Source organism: Haematobia irritans, chromosome 3, assembly GCF_050003625.1.
Source record: "Haematobia irritans isolate KBUSLIRL chromosome 3, ASM5000362v1, whole genome shotgun sequence".
In the NCBI taxonomy this organism is placed as follows: domain Eukaryota; kingdom Metazoa; phylum Arthropoda; class Insecta; order Diptera; family Muscidae; genus Haematobia; species Haematobia irritans.
The window spans coordinates 3,627,527-3,640,193 of record NC_134399.1 but is presented as its reverse complement, the minus strand read 5'-3'; the positions used below and the strand labels follow the sequence as shown (position 1 = coordinate 3,640,193).

General features: G+C 32.2%; 3 protein-coding genes across 4 annotated transcripts; 2 read left to right on the top strand and 1 right to left on the bottom strand.

The window, feature by feature from the left end:
* The first annotated feature begins 1,416 nt into the window (after nucleotides 1-1,416).
* Naa30A (N(alpha)-acetyltransferase 30 A) lies at nucleotides 1,417-4,673 on the top strand. The gene is made up of 4 exons (XM_075302761.1): nucleotides 1,417-1,715; nucleotides 1,796-2,652; nucleotides 2,732-2,977; nucleotides 4,358-4,673. The coding sequence occupies exons 2-4, from the start codon at nucleotides 1,807-1,809 to the stop codon at nucleotides 4,520-4,522; spliced, it is 1,257 nt and encodes a 418-aa protein (XP_075158876.1). The 5' UTR covers nucleotides 1,417-1,715; nucleotides 1,796-1,806; the 3' UTR covers nucleotides 4,523-4,673.
* Nucleotides 4,674-6,447: 1,774 nt separating this feature from the next.
* MTPAP (mitochondrial poly(A) polymerase) lies at nucleotides 6,448-12,329 on the bottom strand. Its single transcript, XM_075302760.1, has 3 exons — nucleotides 12,119-12,329; nucleotides 11,194-12,049; nucleotides 6,448-7,611 (listed from the first exon to the last, which is right to left on the bottom strand). The coding sequence occupies exons 1-3, from the start codon at nucleotides 12,216-12,218 to the stop codon at nucleotides 6,687-6,689; spliced, it is 1,881 nt and encodes a 626-aa protein (XP_075158875.1). The 5' UTR covers nucleotides 12,219-12,329; the 3' UTR covers nucleotides 6,448-6,686.
* On the top strand, nucleotides 7,973-10,512 carry Tsp2A (tetraspanin 2A). 2 transcript variants are annotated; one of them, XM_075302762.1, is made up of 2 exons: nucleotides 7,973-8,131; nucleotides 9,525-10,512. In XM_075302762.1, the coding sequence occupies exon 2, from the start codon at nucleotides 9,536-9,538 to the stop codon at nucleotides 10,256-10,258; it is 723 nt and encodes a 240-aa protein (XP_075158877.1). In that variant the 5' UTR covers nucleotides 7,973-8,131; nucleotides 9,525-9,535; the 3' UTR covers nucleotides 10,259-10,512. The 2 variants fall into 2 exon arrangements, with proteins under 2 accessions (XP_075158877.1, XP_075158878.1); XM_075302763.1 differs by lacking the exon at nucleotides 7,973-8,131 and adding an exon at nucleotides 8,765-8,916.
* Nucleotides 12,330-12,667: the final 338 nt, after the last annotated feature.

Genomic DNA, 12,667 nt, shown 5'->3' with positions numbered 1-12,667 from the left:
AGACAAGATAAATGGAGTACATACTCATTAAATAAAATGAACACTCGACTTACGCCAACAAATGTTTGTATAATAAACAAATTAAAATAAAAAAGTGAACTTACTTGCCTTTATTAATTGCTTATAAGCCTAAACATGTGACGAATTGGTGAAAGGGATGATGAAATAAATCGAATATAAACACACTAAACACTTTTTTCTACACTTTTTAATATAAAAAATAAAGCACACAAAAGTTTGACCAAACAAGCAATTGAACTACACAAGGACAAGAATTAAACTGTTGGTGTGGTTGTTGGATTGCACTTTTTAATATAAATAAATAAAACACACAAAAGTTTGGCCAAACATTCCACTTTACTCCCAAATGATCGCAACACCTAAAAACAACTGAACTACGGAAGGGCAAATATTAAACTGCTGGTGTAGTTGTTGGGTTGCAAAATAAAACCTGTTGAGCAAAGAGAGAAATGCGAATGCTCACCACTTTTCACTCAATCATAATGGAAACGGAAACTCAATCAGCTTTAGTTAGCGAGCAAGAGAGATTCGCTCCTATATTTCATAGATGATAAAATCAGTAGTAATTGATTGGAGTAAAATAAAGGAAATGTAAAATAAATCTCCTCCCATAGAGTTCCATTCTGTTCTAAATTCTAACCGAATCAGAACAAAAATGTAATACTTAATAACTAAAGAACATGGAAGCGGAAACTCACTCAAACACGCGAGAGCACAAAAGGCGAATTAGCTCTCAGTCGAGTAGTTGGTTGCTTCTCAGCCAGTAATAATTTTTAATGCCTATTTTACATTCATTCAATTCATTTTGAACCGTAATGACTTTCAAATTTCAAAATATGTTTTTTGTTTTAAGAGAAAATAAATGTTTCGACATTAAATTTGGAAATATAAATTTTGGAGGAAGTCTATTTCTTATTTAAATTATGACTGCTTTTGTGAATTTAATACAAACGGTTTTAATGACATATTTACCAAATTCAGAAATTCTGCACTCGTCGCGAGACTTTTAAAAAGAATACCCTACATACCAATAATGTATATATTTAATATTTGTTTAATTCCATTGTAAGAGGAAATCAGCCCTTACCGTAACAACCCCAATGTAACATCTTCTTCAAGTAACGCAATAAAGGAGGTGGAAAAATAAAAGGTAACGGCTAATTTCCCATATCCAAAACGAAAATTTTTGACTTTCAGTTGAACGAAAGCGTTCGTTGCGGATAAGAAAAAATGGATGTTGCCACTCATATAAGTTGTCATGTATCCAAAACATGACAATTAACAGCTGACATTACTCTACACTACGATTACGTTCCTAATAAACAGTGGACAAAAGGTGAACATATGTTGTACAGGGTTGTATTCACCCTTGATATATAAAAAAATTCAGTGCAAATCACAGTGACAGTGACAGAGAAGAAAAACGAAACGGTGACAGTGACGACGGAAAATCTAGGAATATCTTTAGAAAAAAGAAAAACAAATCATATATTTGCGTAGTCTTTTAGTTGTTTAAAATTTTCAAATGCAATCATTTGACTGGATATTTAGCATGAGAACCATGTGATTGCCACAATTTTTGCGAAAATTCTACAAGACTTTGGTCATAAACCCTTCAATAAGAAGAGAGTGGTGTGTTTGAAGAATTGTCATTTTTATAGTTCATTCCTTCTAGCATTGGGAAGGATATCTTGGTAAGAAAATATAGACACAGATTGATCTCTATTTTGGAAATTTTAAGACTGTAACATTATTTGCTTTTTTTATGGAATAGAAACAAGTGCAATGGAACAAATGAAAGACTCCTCACCTATGATGGTGGAGAGTACACAACAACAACAACAGTCGAAGAAAAAGTCTAAAAATAAAAAGAAAACCTCCAGAAATGAAATGACAGCGAATGTTTTCATTGATGGTTCTAGCGATCAGCAGTCTCAAGTGGGGTCAGTAGATGCCGTCAATGGTCTTAAAAATCAATTGAAGCAACAACTGCAAATTGGCAAATGTAGTAATAATAGTGATGTTAAGGTCAACGGCCTTTTAGATGAAAAAGATTTGGAAAGTAAAGCCTGCCCTATTAATACTCCACCCGCCAACTCCTTTGCCGCCAATGAAAGCACAAAAAGCTTGCACTTGGATGGTGACCCTACTATACATCAAAAGCCCACTTTAAATGGTCATCACAAAGAAAGTCATGAGACGTCTTCTATAGGAACAACAGGCAAAAAATCTAAAAGAAAACCCAATAATAAAAAGAATCCACCCAATGAGTTGACAGGGAAAACAAACCAGGAAAATGGTCATTATGCTGAAGATATAAGCCAAGAATCCCATCTACGCAATGGTTTTGTTGAAATAAACAAGGAGTTGGTTAAGGAATGCCAACAACCGCCAACAAAGGCACAAAATGATGAGATCGAAAGGGAAAAATCCTGCAACACTGCCATGACCAAATCGCCATCCGACGAACAAAATACAACAAAAATGGGTGATGGTAAAGGTTCCTCAAAGGACTCAGTTAGGTCTGCTGATGCTATAGAAGAAGCTAGAAGCGAAATCACTTCAACTGTTCTAGATCTATCAAATGTCCACATTGAATACAAAGAATACGAGTCTGAGCTCCAAATGCATGTAAGTACCATAGTAATGTATTCTTTACGTCCCAGTAATAATTCTATTCTGCCTATACGCCATGTCTTTTCCTAAACAGGATATTATGCGTTTGATACAGGCCGAATTGTCCGAACCATATTCAATTTATACTTATCGTTACTTTATATACAACTGGCCAAAGTTATGCTTTCTGGCAGCCCATGGTAATGAATATGTCGGTGCTATTGTGTGCAAGCTGGACCTGCACATGAATGTGAGGCGTGGCTATATCGCCATGTTGGCTGTACGCAAAGAATATAGAAAATTAAAAATAGGCACAACTTTAGTGCAAAAGGCTATTGAGGTAAGTGAAAATATATCGTCAATGAAGGAAATATTAGTTCATATTAAAAGATGACCTTTGTATACCTAAAGAATCATAGAGAAATATTTCCAAGAAAAATGTATGATCCCAAATTGAATTATATTTTATTTGTATATAAAAACGTCCGCAATATTCACGATTTCGATTTATATGTTGACAAGGAATAGTCCAAAAAGAAACTTAATTTTGAAAATTGGTTTCAGATTTGAAATTAAAATTGTTTTCGACTTTTTCTAGCCAATTAATCAAAATGTACTTTGCTATTGATGGTCCCAAATTGAATTATTTTTTATTTGTATATAAAAACGTCCACAATATTCAAGATTTCGGTTTATATGTTGACAAGGAATAGTCAAACAAAAAAACTTAATTTTGAAAATCGGTTTCAGATTTGAAATTAAAATTGTTTTCGACTTTTTCTAGCCAATTAATCGAAATATACTTTGCTATTGATTTTTGCATGTATACATCTCAGAATTCCCTTATCAACTGGGAGACTTTCTAGGTCATTCGTTATCCTGATAGCATAACGCTGTATGAATTTACAGATTGTGAGATATTATATAAGGCAATGAAATTCGTCTTTTTCTTGTAGCATCTTGGAGAAGCTAAGCTAAAATTTACCATACTGTTGGAGGACACAGTATGGTAAATTTTAGCTTAATGAAGTAATAAATACCTACAATTCAATTTTATTGCAATTTTTATCCCCTAACATTCGAGGTTTTTGAAGTGTACTAGAGGGTCATTTTTATCTAAACAATATCAGTTTCTTATCACTATTCTATTCAATAATAGCTATTGTGGTAAAACCTTTAATGATAAAATTGTTTCATGATAAAAACGAAAGGAAGCTTTTGTTGATCTACTGTAATGTGAACCTTGACTGGTTTACAGAAACGTAATAAACAAAACGTTATTGAAAAAAAATAATAAATCACGAAAGGTAAATAGTTCGGGTTTGTTTGTAAAGATATTATGCGTAGTGGTACACGATGGGCTCGTCTAATATTCCTAATTGGCAATGTATCGAGAAAGGGTGATAATCATCTTCATTTATCTTAAAATAGTTTAGGTTCTGTCTTCTGCTTTGATTTCATATTTCTGTATTTCTCTAAAGTTGTTAGGTAACTTCGAAATGTAGGGTCCCCATTGGTCAATCACTATATCAATAGCTATCTTTGCAGTCATTAGTTTATACTAGAGTCGATACAAATATTCTCTCCAGAAAATTATATTAATATTTGACAAACTCAAAAGCTCTCAAGTTTATTTCTTAATAATTTTTAAATATTTCTTCACTTTCACTTTCTCATTTCCATTTTTATAATAATTCCTTTATTTATATATTTCTTTCAGGCCATGTTAGCGGATAAAGCAGATGAAGTCGTTCTGGAAACTGAAATGAGTAATCTGCCCGCTTTGCGTTTGTATGAAAACTTGGGTTTCGTAAGAGATAAACGTCTATTTCGTTACTATTTAAATGGCGTAGATGCACTACGTTTAAAATTATGGTTTAGATGAGATTATTTATAAACAAAATTTAGAAACAACAAAAACTTATGGAAATCTTTGCAATTACAGGCAAATGCAAGAAAATGAACAAAAACAAATGCAAACCAACACCACCAATAAATTATCCGAATACATAATAAATTACTTTAATGTACTTTAATTATTGAGTTTTCCTTCTATCATTTTGTTATCCTTAATATTTTGGTTATAAACAATATATCGAAACAAACAAAACAAAATACCAGATCGAAATAAAACATAAAAAAACAATAAATTTTATGTAGCACAAAATGCAGTTAATTAGAAAATTATAATTATTTTTTCCTTCTATCACTAAACACAAACACATCTACTTTTTATACTAAAAACGTCTTTTTATTAGGTTTATTTTAAATTCTAAATTAATTATGAAAATGATTTTTTTAGAATAATGTTAGTATTCGAGGGAATCAAATAACCATTTTGTTTGGTAATATACTTTCATATTTTAGAAGTTTTTAAAAAAGTTAAGAATTTGTTGTATTTCTCAAATGTTTTACTAATTATTTCGTCAAATAGTAGCCATTTTGCGTATGTTCTTTGAATTTTATTGTTTATTCAAATGATTCGAAATATGTTCAAAACCAAGTGTCTTAAAAACAGGTTACATATAATCCTTGGTGTGTTCTGATTTTAAAGGTTATGAGATAGAAATTGGTTTCTATAGAAAATAAATGAGTATTTGTATTTTTAAAGCTAAATGTAAAATAGAATTTTCAATTTCTATTGAAATATTTCTAGCTCACACCTAATAATTATTAAGTTTATATTTTCATTACTAAAACATACAACTCGAAAATAAATAAACCGTAACCAATCAAGTAACAGCATAATGAATAATGCAATAAAACGACTGCAATAAGCCTTGCCCCTATCCTTGTTTCCTTCGATTGAATCCCTCGTAATGTACACTATTATGTTTGAAACTCTTAACATATCTCAATGTAGACCGCTAGATACACAGAACATTTAGGAAATGAAAAGCATTTACCTACTTAGCTTATTCCCTTTAAATTTATTCTAATTCTTCGTTGCTACTGCTATTTCGATTATACATTTTTTGTTTGTTTTAAATCTTGCAAATATTTTCAAGACTTCAATTAATTTGTTTAATATAAAAATTAGGTTTAAAATAATATCAGTTCATATTATATAAATACTAATTATTTATAATTTGAAGATGTAAATAAAGATAAAAACAAGTGGAGAATCCATATATATTCAAACGTAATAACATGAGTTTTTATTTAGAAATTAGTAAATCCATTTCGCTTCGCATAATTTGGGTAATACAACTAATACAAATTAAATGTAAAAAAATCTTACGAATCTAATTGTAATATCCAAAATGTCCGTGCAGAAATGGTGAAGGGTAAAAAGGATTTGAAAGGTAATCAGAATTTCAATTTTGTATTTTATGAACAATTTCGTTGAATATGCATCTATAGAAATATTTTACGTACTATGGATGCGAAAATTTCATTTCGAAAGAAAAAAATCCATGGAAACTTCTACGCTATTTAAACCATAGATACAACAATCGACCAAAAGATATTTCAAGTCGAAAGTCAAGATCAAGAAGATGAACTTAGAATCTTCAATTTTGGCTTAAGGTGAGTATTAAGTTCGAGTTTAGCCGCTAAAATCGCCATTTTTCACGACTGATTTTCTTTAATAATCTATTTTCAAAAATATAAACTTTATCAAAAATTTCTTTGGGCTATTCATCATCAAGTTATAATTTGCATCAAAAAGGTATAGCTATATACTTATTTTTACTGATTTACCCAGCTTTACGACGAAATCGTATTTAAATATTCTTCGAAAAATGCTAATCTAATATTTTTAGGGCTCATAAAGTTACCTTATGTCTAAAAAAAAACAATAGGGTAATCAAAACTTCAATATTTATTTTATTTATTTTTTCTTATGTCAAATAAAATCTTTAACAAAAACTAGTGGCTTTGGATTTAATTTTTTATGAAGAATAGATGTCAATTAACTTAAAATTAAAAAACAAATATTTCTTAATATTTTTTAAGAAAATCTTAAATATATTTAGACAGACTCTAGGCAGTTACATTCCTATGGGTAGAAACAATAATGTTCTACACATTCATTCTTCCTACTTTACTCATCTACTACGTTTCGAGCTTTTGGTTGAAGACGAAGACTTAGCCGTCGATGTTTGTAACCCTGAAGAAGAATTCAGACGCATTTGTTTTAAATCCTGTCTGGCATTGGATTTAATACTTTCGATTTTCTGTTTGACTTGGGAATTTTTAAAAACCAATCCCGTTGAAGAGTTTGCAGTATTTGTAGCTTGATGTGATTGGGTTGATGCCGTAGTCGTTGTTTCAGTTTGATCGAATAATTCACTAACCTCTAATATGCGAGGTTTGAAAAACATATTTGGTCTTATTATGGTCTTGTCGGGAGTTTTAAATAAATTTAGTAAACCCCAAGGTTCTTCATTCTTATCCATATCCACCTGTTGTTGATTTTCCACTTCCGATTCTAGAACCCAAGCTGCATTGCGTACTTCTATACGCAAACGTTCACATTCTTCCAGACTCACATTTTTACTCACATTCAACAAGGGTTCCAAGGGATTTACTATATATAGAGCCGAATGATCAGGTTTGGAAAGAGGTCGAGCTTCATTTAATGATATGGCCTTATTTTGAAAATCAAACTGCGAATAGAATTCAAAGAACTGCAATAGTAATTCACTTATACTGCATGTGTTATTGCTGCGAAAGTGAATATCTTGGAAATTGCGAGCAAAAGTGCAATTTATCCCATCCTCAGTGACACGTATGTCGTCGGGTTTGGCCGATTTCATTAGGGTATTTATGGCGGGTAAAACTGGTTGTTTGGCATGTTGCAAAAAGAATATAACCAAACAAGTTAAAGAGAAATTAGATATCCAACGGCCAGGTGAAGGATTAGTCAGACCACACGATTGAGCCCAGCGCCGAATGCAGAATATTAATGGTCTAACACGATTATCAAATTCGCCAAACATAAACAATAATTCCGACATGTAGAAACCCGAACTGAAATTAGAGGAGTCAAGGTGAAAAGAGATAAACAATTATTAGTTTTTTTTTATTAAAATAGTAAACATACATTTGGTGTCATGGGAAATGAACGGAAATGATTCAGAGCTAGTGGTAGTCATTTGTCAATGTAATTTACTTTCCCTGATTCTTGAGAGAGTATTTGTGGTCCTCTCTTGAATATTGATATGTTTAGTTCTGCCATCCATTGTTTTCTCATTTATTATTTGTTGTGAATAACAAAATTTTGTAATTTAGCAATAACTTTATCTTATCTTATGTAGCGACCCATACTCATTCATATCATAACTCATTATCTTATCTTACTGGAACCTAAAGCTTTAGACAATTTCAAAGGGAAACAGGCAAGTATGCCATCATCATCGTTTGGTCTACCTTTGCTTTGAATAAAGCAACGTTCATAACGAAATTTATTTTTAACGAATTGCGAACGAAAAAAAGATTTGAAAATACACGGGTGGCAGGAGTTACAGGAAATATTTAACATTTTCAAAAGGTGAACACAAATGAAAGAGTGATTTACTAAATATCAAGTTAAAGTTTATAAAAAACCTAAACTAAATAAAATAAAGTGAAAATGAAAATGAAACAATTAACAAAAATAATAAAGCTTATTTCTTGTGTCTATTCTGTAATTTATTAAATTGGGTCAAGTGTTCATAAAATGTAAAAAAAGTAAAATAAATGGTGACTCAAAATTTGCTGAATATAGCTACAAGGCTTTTGCCTAGATGGTTTTATAATACACAGTTTTTATAATATAAAAAATTCTTAAAAACGTTCTACGTTTACGTGTGTAGTTTTTAACTAATTTCGAAATTACAAATATCATCATTATGTTTCAACATGTGTAAAAATGCCTTTATCTCTACCAAAATGCTTAAGAAAAGTGAACATTAAAATTCCAGCACTATTCAACGTTGACAATGCGTGTATTAATCATCGACACAGGTTGACTAGCTACGATAAGGTTTATTTGCTAAATGATCACTGATAACGCTAGCTGGGGACCCCAACCCAACCGTTGTTGTACAGTATTTGGAGTGTTACAAATTTGACGGCACACAAAAGTTTACATAAAAAAGCAAAGGCAATTCGCTGAGTCAAAGAATGCACATTCAATTCCACACAGTATGAGAGGCTAAAATATTCAGAAATGTTGAAAATGTTTTGGTTTTGATGCGAGTCTGGTATTGTATCAAGGAGAGATGCCAATAATTACACCAGTATAGTTTTTTTATGCATGCCTCCCGCCAAATGATTTCACGACGATAGTTTCCAGTAAGCTAATGAAAATTTAGAGATAAATTGTATTAAACAACACAACTCAGATCAGACATTGTAAGGCTCATGTATCTTCCTTTAGGACTCTTCTGCTAAAAGCCATTAGCAATATATACATCACATTGCAGGAGTTCAAATTGTAAATGCTAGATTGAAATAAAGCCACACTTGTTTCGAATATAAGTAAGATCGGATAAGGAGCATCATCTAGTTACTCAACAAGGAAATTGGAAATATCTTTTTAATTTAATTTAATTTAATTTATTTATTTTCATATGTAACTAAGCCTTACAAAGGCCTTATACAGTTACTTAAAACAACATTTTTTTTATAGGCAATGTAGCGCAAAAAAATAAAAAATAGTATTTTAAGTATGTGATTCAGAGTATGGGTATGGGCAATTGCATGAGGTCCATTTTAGTTGCCAAAATGACAATAATAAATGGATAATGTTGATCATATACATTAAAATCTCTAAAATATTATTTTGATTTTTTATAAAATAAATTTAAAAAAAATATATATTGAAATTATGACCTCTATAAGAACTGTAAAAGTTAATTTTCTCTAAAACCTAATTTATCTTATATTTTTGTTTCTTTAAGGTTAAATCATCATGGCTACCACGGAAAATACTTTGGAAAAACAAATTGGATGTGTTAAATACACACTTTTCTGCTTTAACATAATTGCTTGGATGTTGGCTACCTCATTGTTCGCCCTAACTGTATGGCTAAGAGCTGAACCCGGATTCAATGAATGGTTGAAAATTTTACAAGCAGAATCTTTTTATATCGGTGTCTATATATTAATTGCAATCAGTATTATCATGATGGCAGTATGCTTTTTGGGTTGCCTTTCGGCTTTAATGGAAAACACTTTGGCATTGTTTGTGTTTATAGGAACACAAATTTTTGGATTTATAGTCAGTATAGCTGGATCGGCTCTATTAATGCAGTACAGTACTATGCATTCTAGTCTACAACCTTTGCTACAAAGTAGCATTAGCAGTTTTGTCAGTACATCGGAATCACCCTATTCGTCGTATGTCCTAAATATGATTCAAGAGAATATAGGTTGTTGTGGAGCCACTGGTCCTTGGGATTATTTGGATTTACACCAACCATTGCCCAGTTCTTGTCGTGATGCTGTCAGTGGTAATGCTTTCTTTAACGGCTGTGTGGATGAGCTAACCTGGTTCTTTGAAGGAAAATCTTCTTGGATCGTGGCCATAGCCTTGGCATTGGGCATGCTCAATATTATTTGTGGAGTTATGAGTTTAGTTTTGGTACAAGCGGTAAAGAAAGAGGAAGAAGAAGTCCAAGCCTACAGACGTTAAATTGTTCAGTTCTGATGAAAGGGAGTTGTCAGCTCTTTTTCATTTTATATCATAAGTCGTTGTCATCAATAGCCTTTCTTTTCATAAGACGCCATTCGAACTGGTTTTTACAACAAATGCACTTTTATGCACTATTTAATTTTTAAGTTAATATTTTTTTTGTATTTTTTTTACAAATATTTGAAATAATGAATATTTGAATAAAAAACATGTAAAAACACAATTTCTTCTCTATCAAGGGAAGAATAGAAAAAGTTGGATGTTTAAATTCAGGAATTTCTGTATTGGGACACATTCTACTTTTGTGGTGCGTTAGCCGCATACTTCGGATTGGTTAATGCAAGCGACGATTTTTAACTAATCGAGGGAATGCGTAGATCACCGTTAGACGATGAACGGTTCACCAAATGGAACGATCGGTACTAGTTCCGTCACTTTCGCAACTACAGTTCTAGAGTTCCTTTTCCTTCTCTCAGAGAGAAGGAAAAGGAATCTATGAAATTCAATGTGAAAATTGAATTTCATAGATTCTAATAAAACGGACCATCTAAGCTGCCTTTGTTAAAAATGTAATAAAAAAAGAATTCGGTATAAAAATACACCGATTACGGTTGTATATTCAAAGGAAATAAATGGAACGAAGAAACGATATAAAGACTCTAGTTCATCTGGCAGTCGTAGACGACAGTGATGACAAATATTAAAACTGGTAAGAATTATTAAAATGAGATGGAACGAATGAACGGTTTAAAGGAGCCAGTTCCTTTCTACCAAAGGAACGATAAGTCCGAATTACTACCCTGAACGATTTTGTCCAAAACTATCTCCCTGTATAGCTGAATTTTTTCAAATCCCAGACGACACCAGTTTACATAGATTCCAAACAAACACATATACACGAAAATAGTAAAATTAAACAAATAAAATGTACTTACAGGTTGCTCATTGATAAATCAATTTCCAAATTTAAATGTTCATGATGGTACTTGATTATTGGCACACGGGCTTGTAGTATTCTCCGAACATGACATACTCCCGGCAAAAATAAATGCAGCATATCACCAATACTTTCCATTTGTCTTTGGGTTTGCGAACGTCCATTGGTTAGATTTTCTTTAGTATGAAAAACTAAACGTGATTCTGGCCGCTTTTTGGAGTCAGGTCCCTTGCATTCTTCATCCAATCGTAGAATTAAATCTAAATCACAGCCCATTTTTCCAAAGCCATTTACAGATGAACCAAATGGTAATGCCCTGGCAAGAGGAAACATGCCCGAAATAGCCTGCTGAACTTGAGATGCTGCCAGAAAGCGTAACCGTATGCCCAAATCATTTAACTTAGTATTTTCATATAAGCGAGAAATCTGTTGTTCAATATTTTCCGATTCCTTTAGTATGGCAATTAAAGACTCGCTCTCGATGACACGATTGCCATCTAAAGCACCGAGATTTGTTTTCTCCCCAGATGCCGCATTTCGCTGTACTGTCTTACGACCTGATGCTCTGAACCACAAAAACGGCGACCTTACTGGCACTCCTGTTAGATCTTCATTATAAGCCGATGAATCAATGGCTGCTGAAGCTTGCTGAGCATCTTCATATTCCAAGAGAATATAATGTTGTACGTCATCATGTCTAACACAATAATGAAAAGCTCCCACTATGTTGCCAAAGTCTCGACAATAGTTGTATAACTCTGGAAATGACTTCTCGGAACTTACTTGCACAACAACGCTGCGAGCTGCCTGTTCTTGTCGATTTAGCACAAATTCCTCAAATGAAGATGTGGAAGCTAAAACATACAAAACATGATTCCATGAGTGGATAAATCTACATTTTTAGTAAAGAAATGGTGTCCTACCTTGAGAGACCGGTGCACTCTTACTACACAAATATTTAGTCTGTAGGGATGATTTTAAAGATACTCTAAAGTTATAGCCACGTTTTATTAAACTTAACATAGTTCAGTAGGCGATAAACAAAATATATTAGTGAAAAATTGGATTTTAATTCTTTGCCCAAAAATATTTTTGGGGGCTACAACAAGAACAGATGAGATTTGAATGTGAGGTTATGAATCCAGCTGATTTGATTTATCATCTGTTTATATTGCCCCTGTAGGAAATGATAATGGTGACAATACTTTAAAGTCTTTTCCAAATTCTGTTTTGGGACGAGAAAAGATCTGTGGCATTTTCTTCTATTAAAAAAAGTAGCGAAAATTTTGTAAATTTTTATTATCAAGTGTTTAGCTTTTTTCTTATAAAATTCAAATTGAAACTGGTCAGATGCCCATGGAAACATACGTATTATTCCAATATTGTTACAAAACTATGGATTGAACAACTAACAGCCTATTTCTGATATCCGAACGAAAGCTATTGCGAACGAACGGTCCTCACTCACTTTC

What these genes read in the sequence shown, in the direction of transcription:
- MTPAP (XM_075302760.1), bottom strand. Translation starts at nt 12,218, where the DNA reads ATGTTAAGTTTAATAAAACGTGGCTATAACTTTAGAGTATCTTTAAAA. An exon ending in GAGTGCACCGGTCTCTCAAG is followed by an intron (nt 12,050 to 12,118) that starts GTAGGACACCAT and finishes TGTATGTTTTAG; the next exon opens with CTTCCACATCTTCATTTGAG. An exon ending in GATTTATCAATGAGCAACCT is followed by an intron (nt 7,612 to 11,193) that starts GTAAGTACATTT and finishes CTCTAATTTCAG; the next exon opens with TTCGGGTTTCTACATGTCGG.
- Tsp2A (XM_075302762.1), top strand. Translation starts at nt 9,536, where the DNA reads ATGGCTACCACGGAAAATACTTTGGAAAAACAAATTGGATGTGTTAAA.
- Naa30A (XM_075302761.1), top strand. Translation starts at nt 1,807, where the DNA reads ATGGAACAAATGAAAGACTCCTCACCTATGATGGTGGAGAGTACACAA. An exon ending in AGTCTGAGCTCCAAATGCAT is followed by an intron (nt 2,653 to 2,731) that starts GTAAGTACCATA and finishes TTTCCTAAACAG; the next exon opens with GATATTATGCGTTTGATACA. An exon ending in TAGTGCAAAAGGCTATTGAG is followed by an intron (nt 2,978 to 4,357) that starts GTAAGTGAAAAT and finishes TATTTCTTTCAG; the next exon opens with GCCATGTTAGCGGATAAAGC.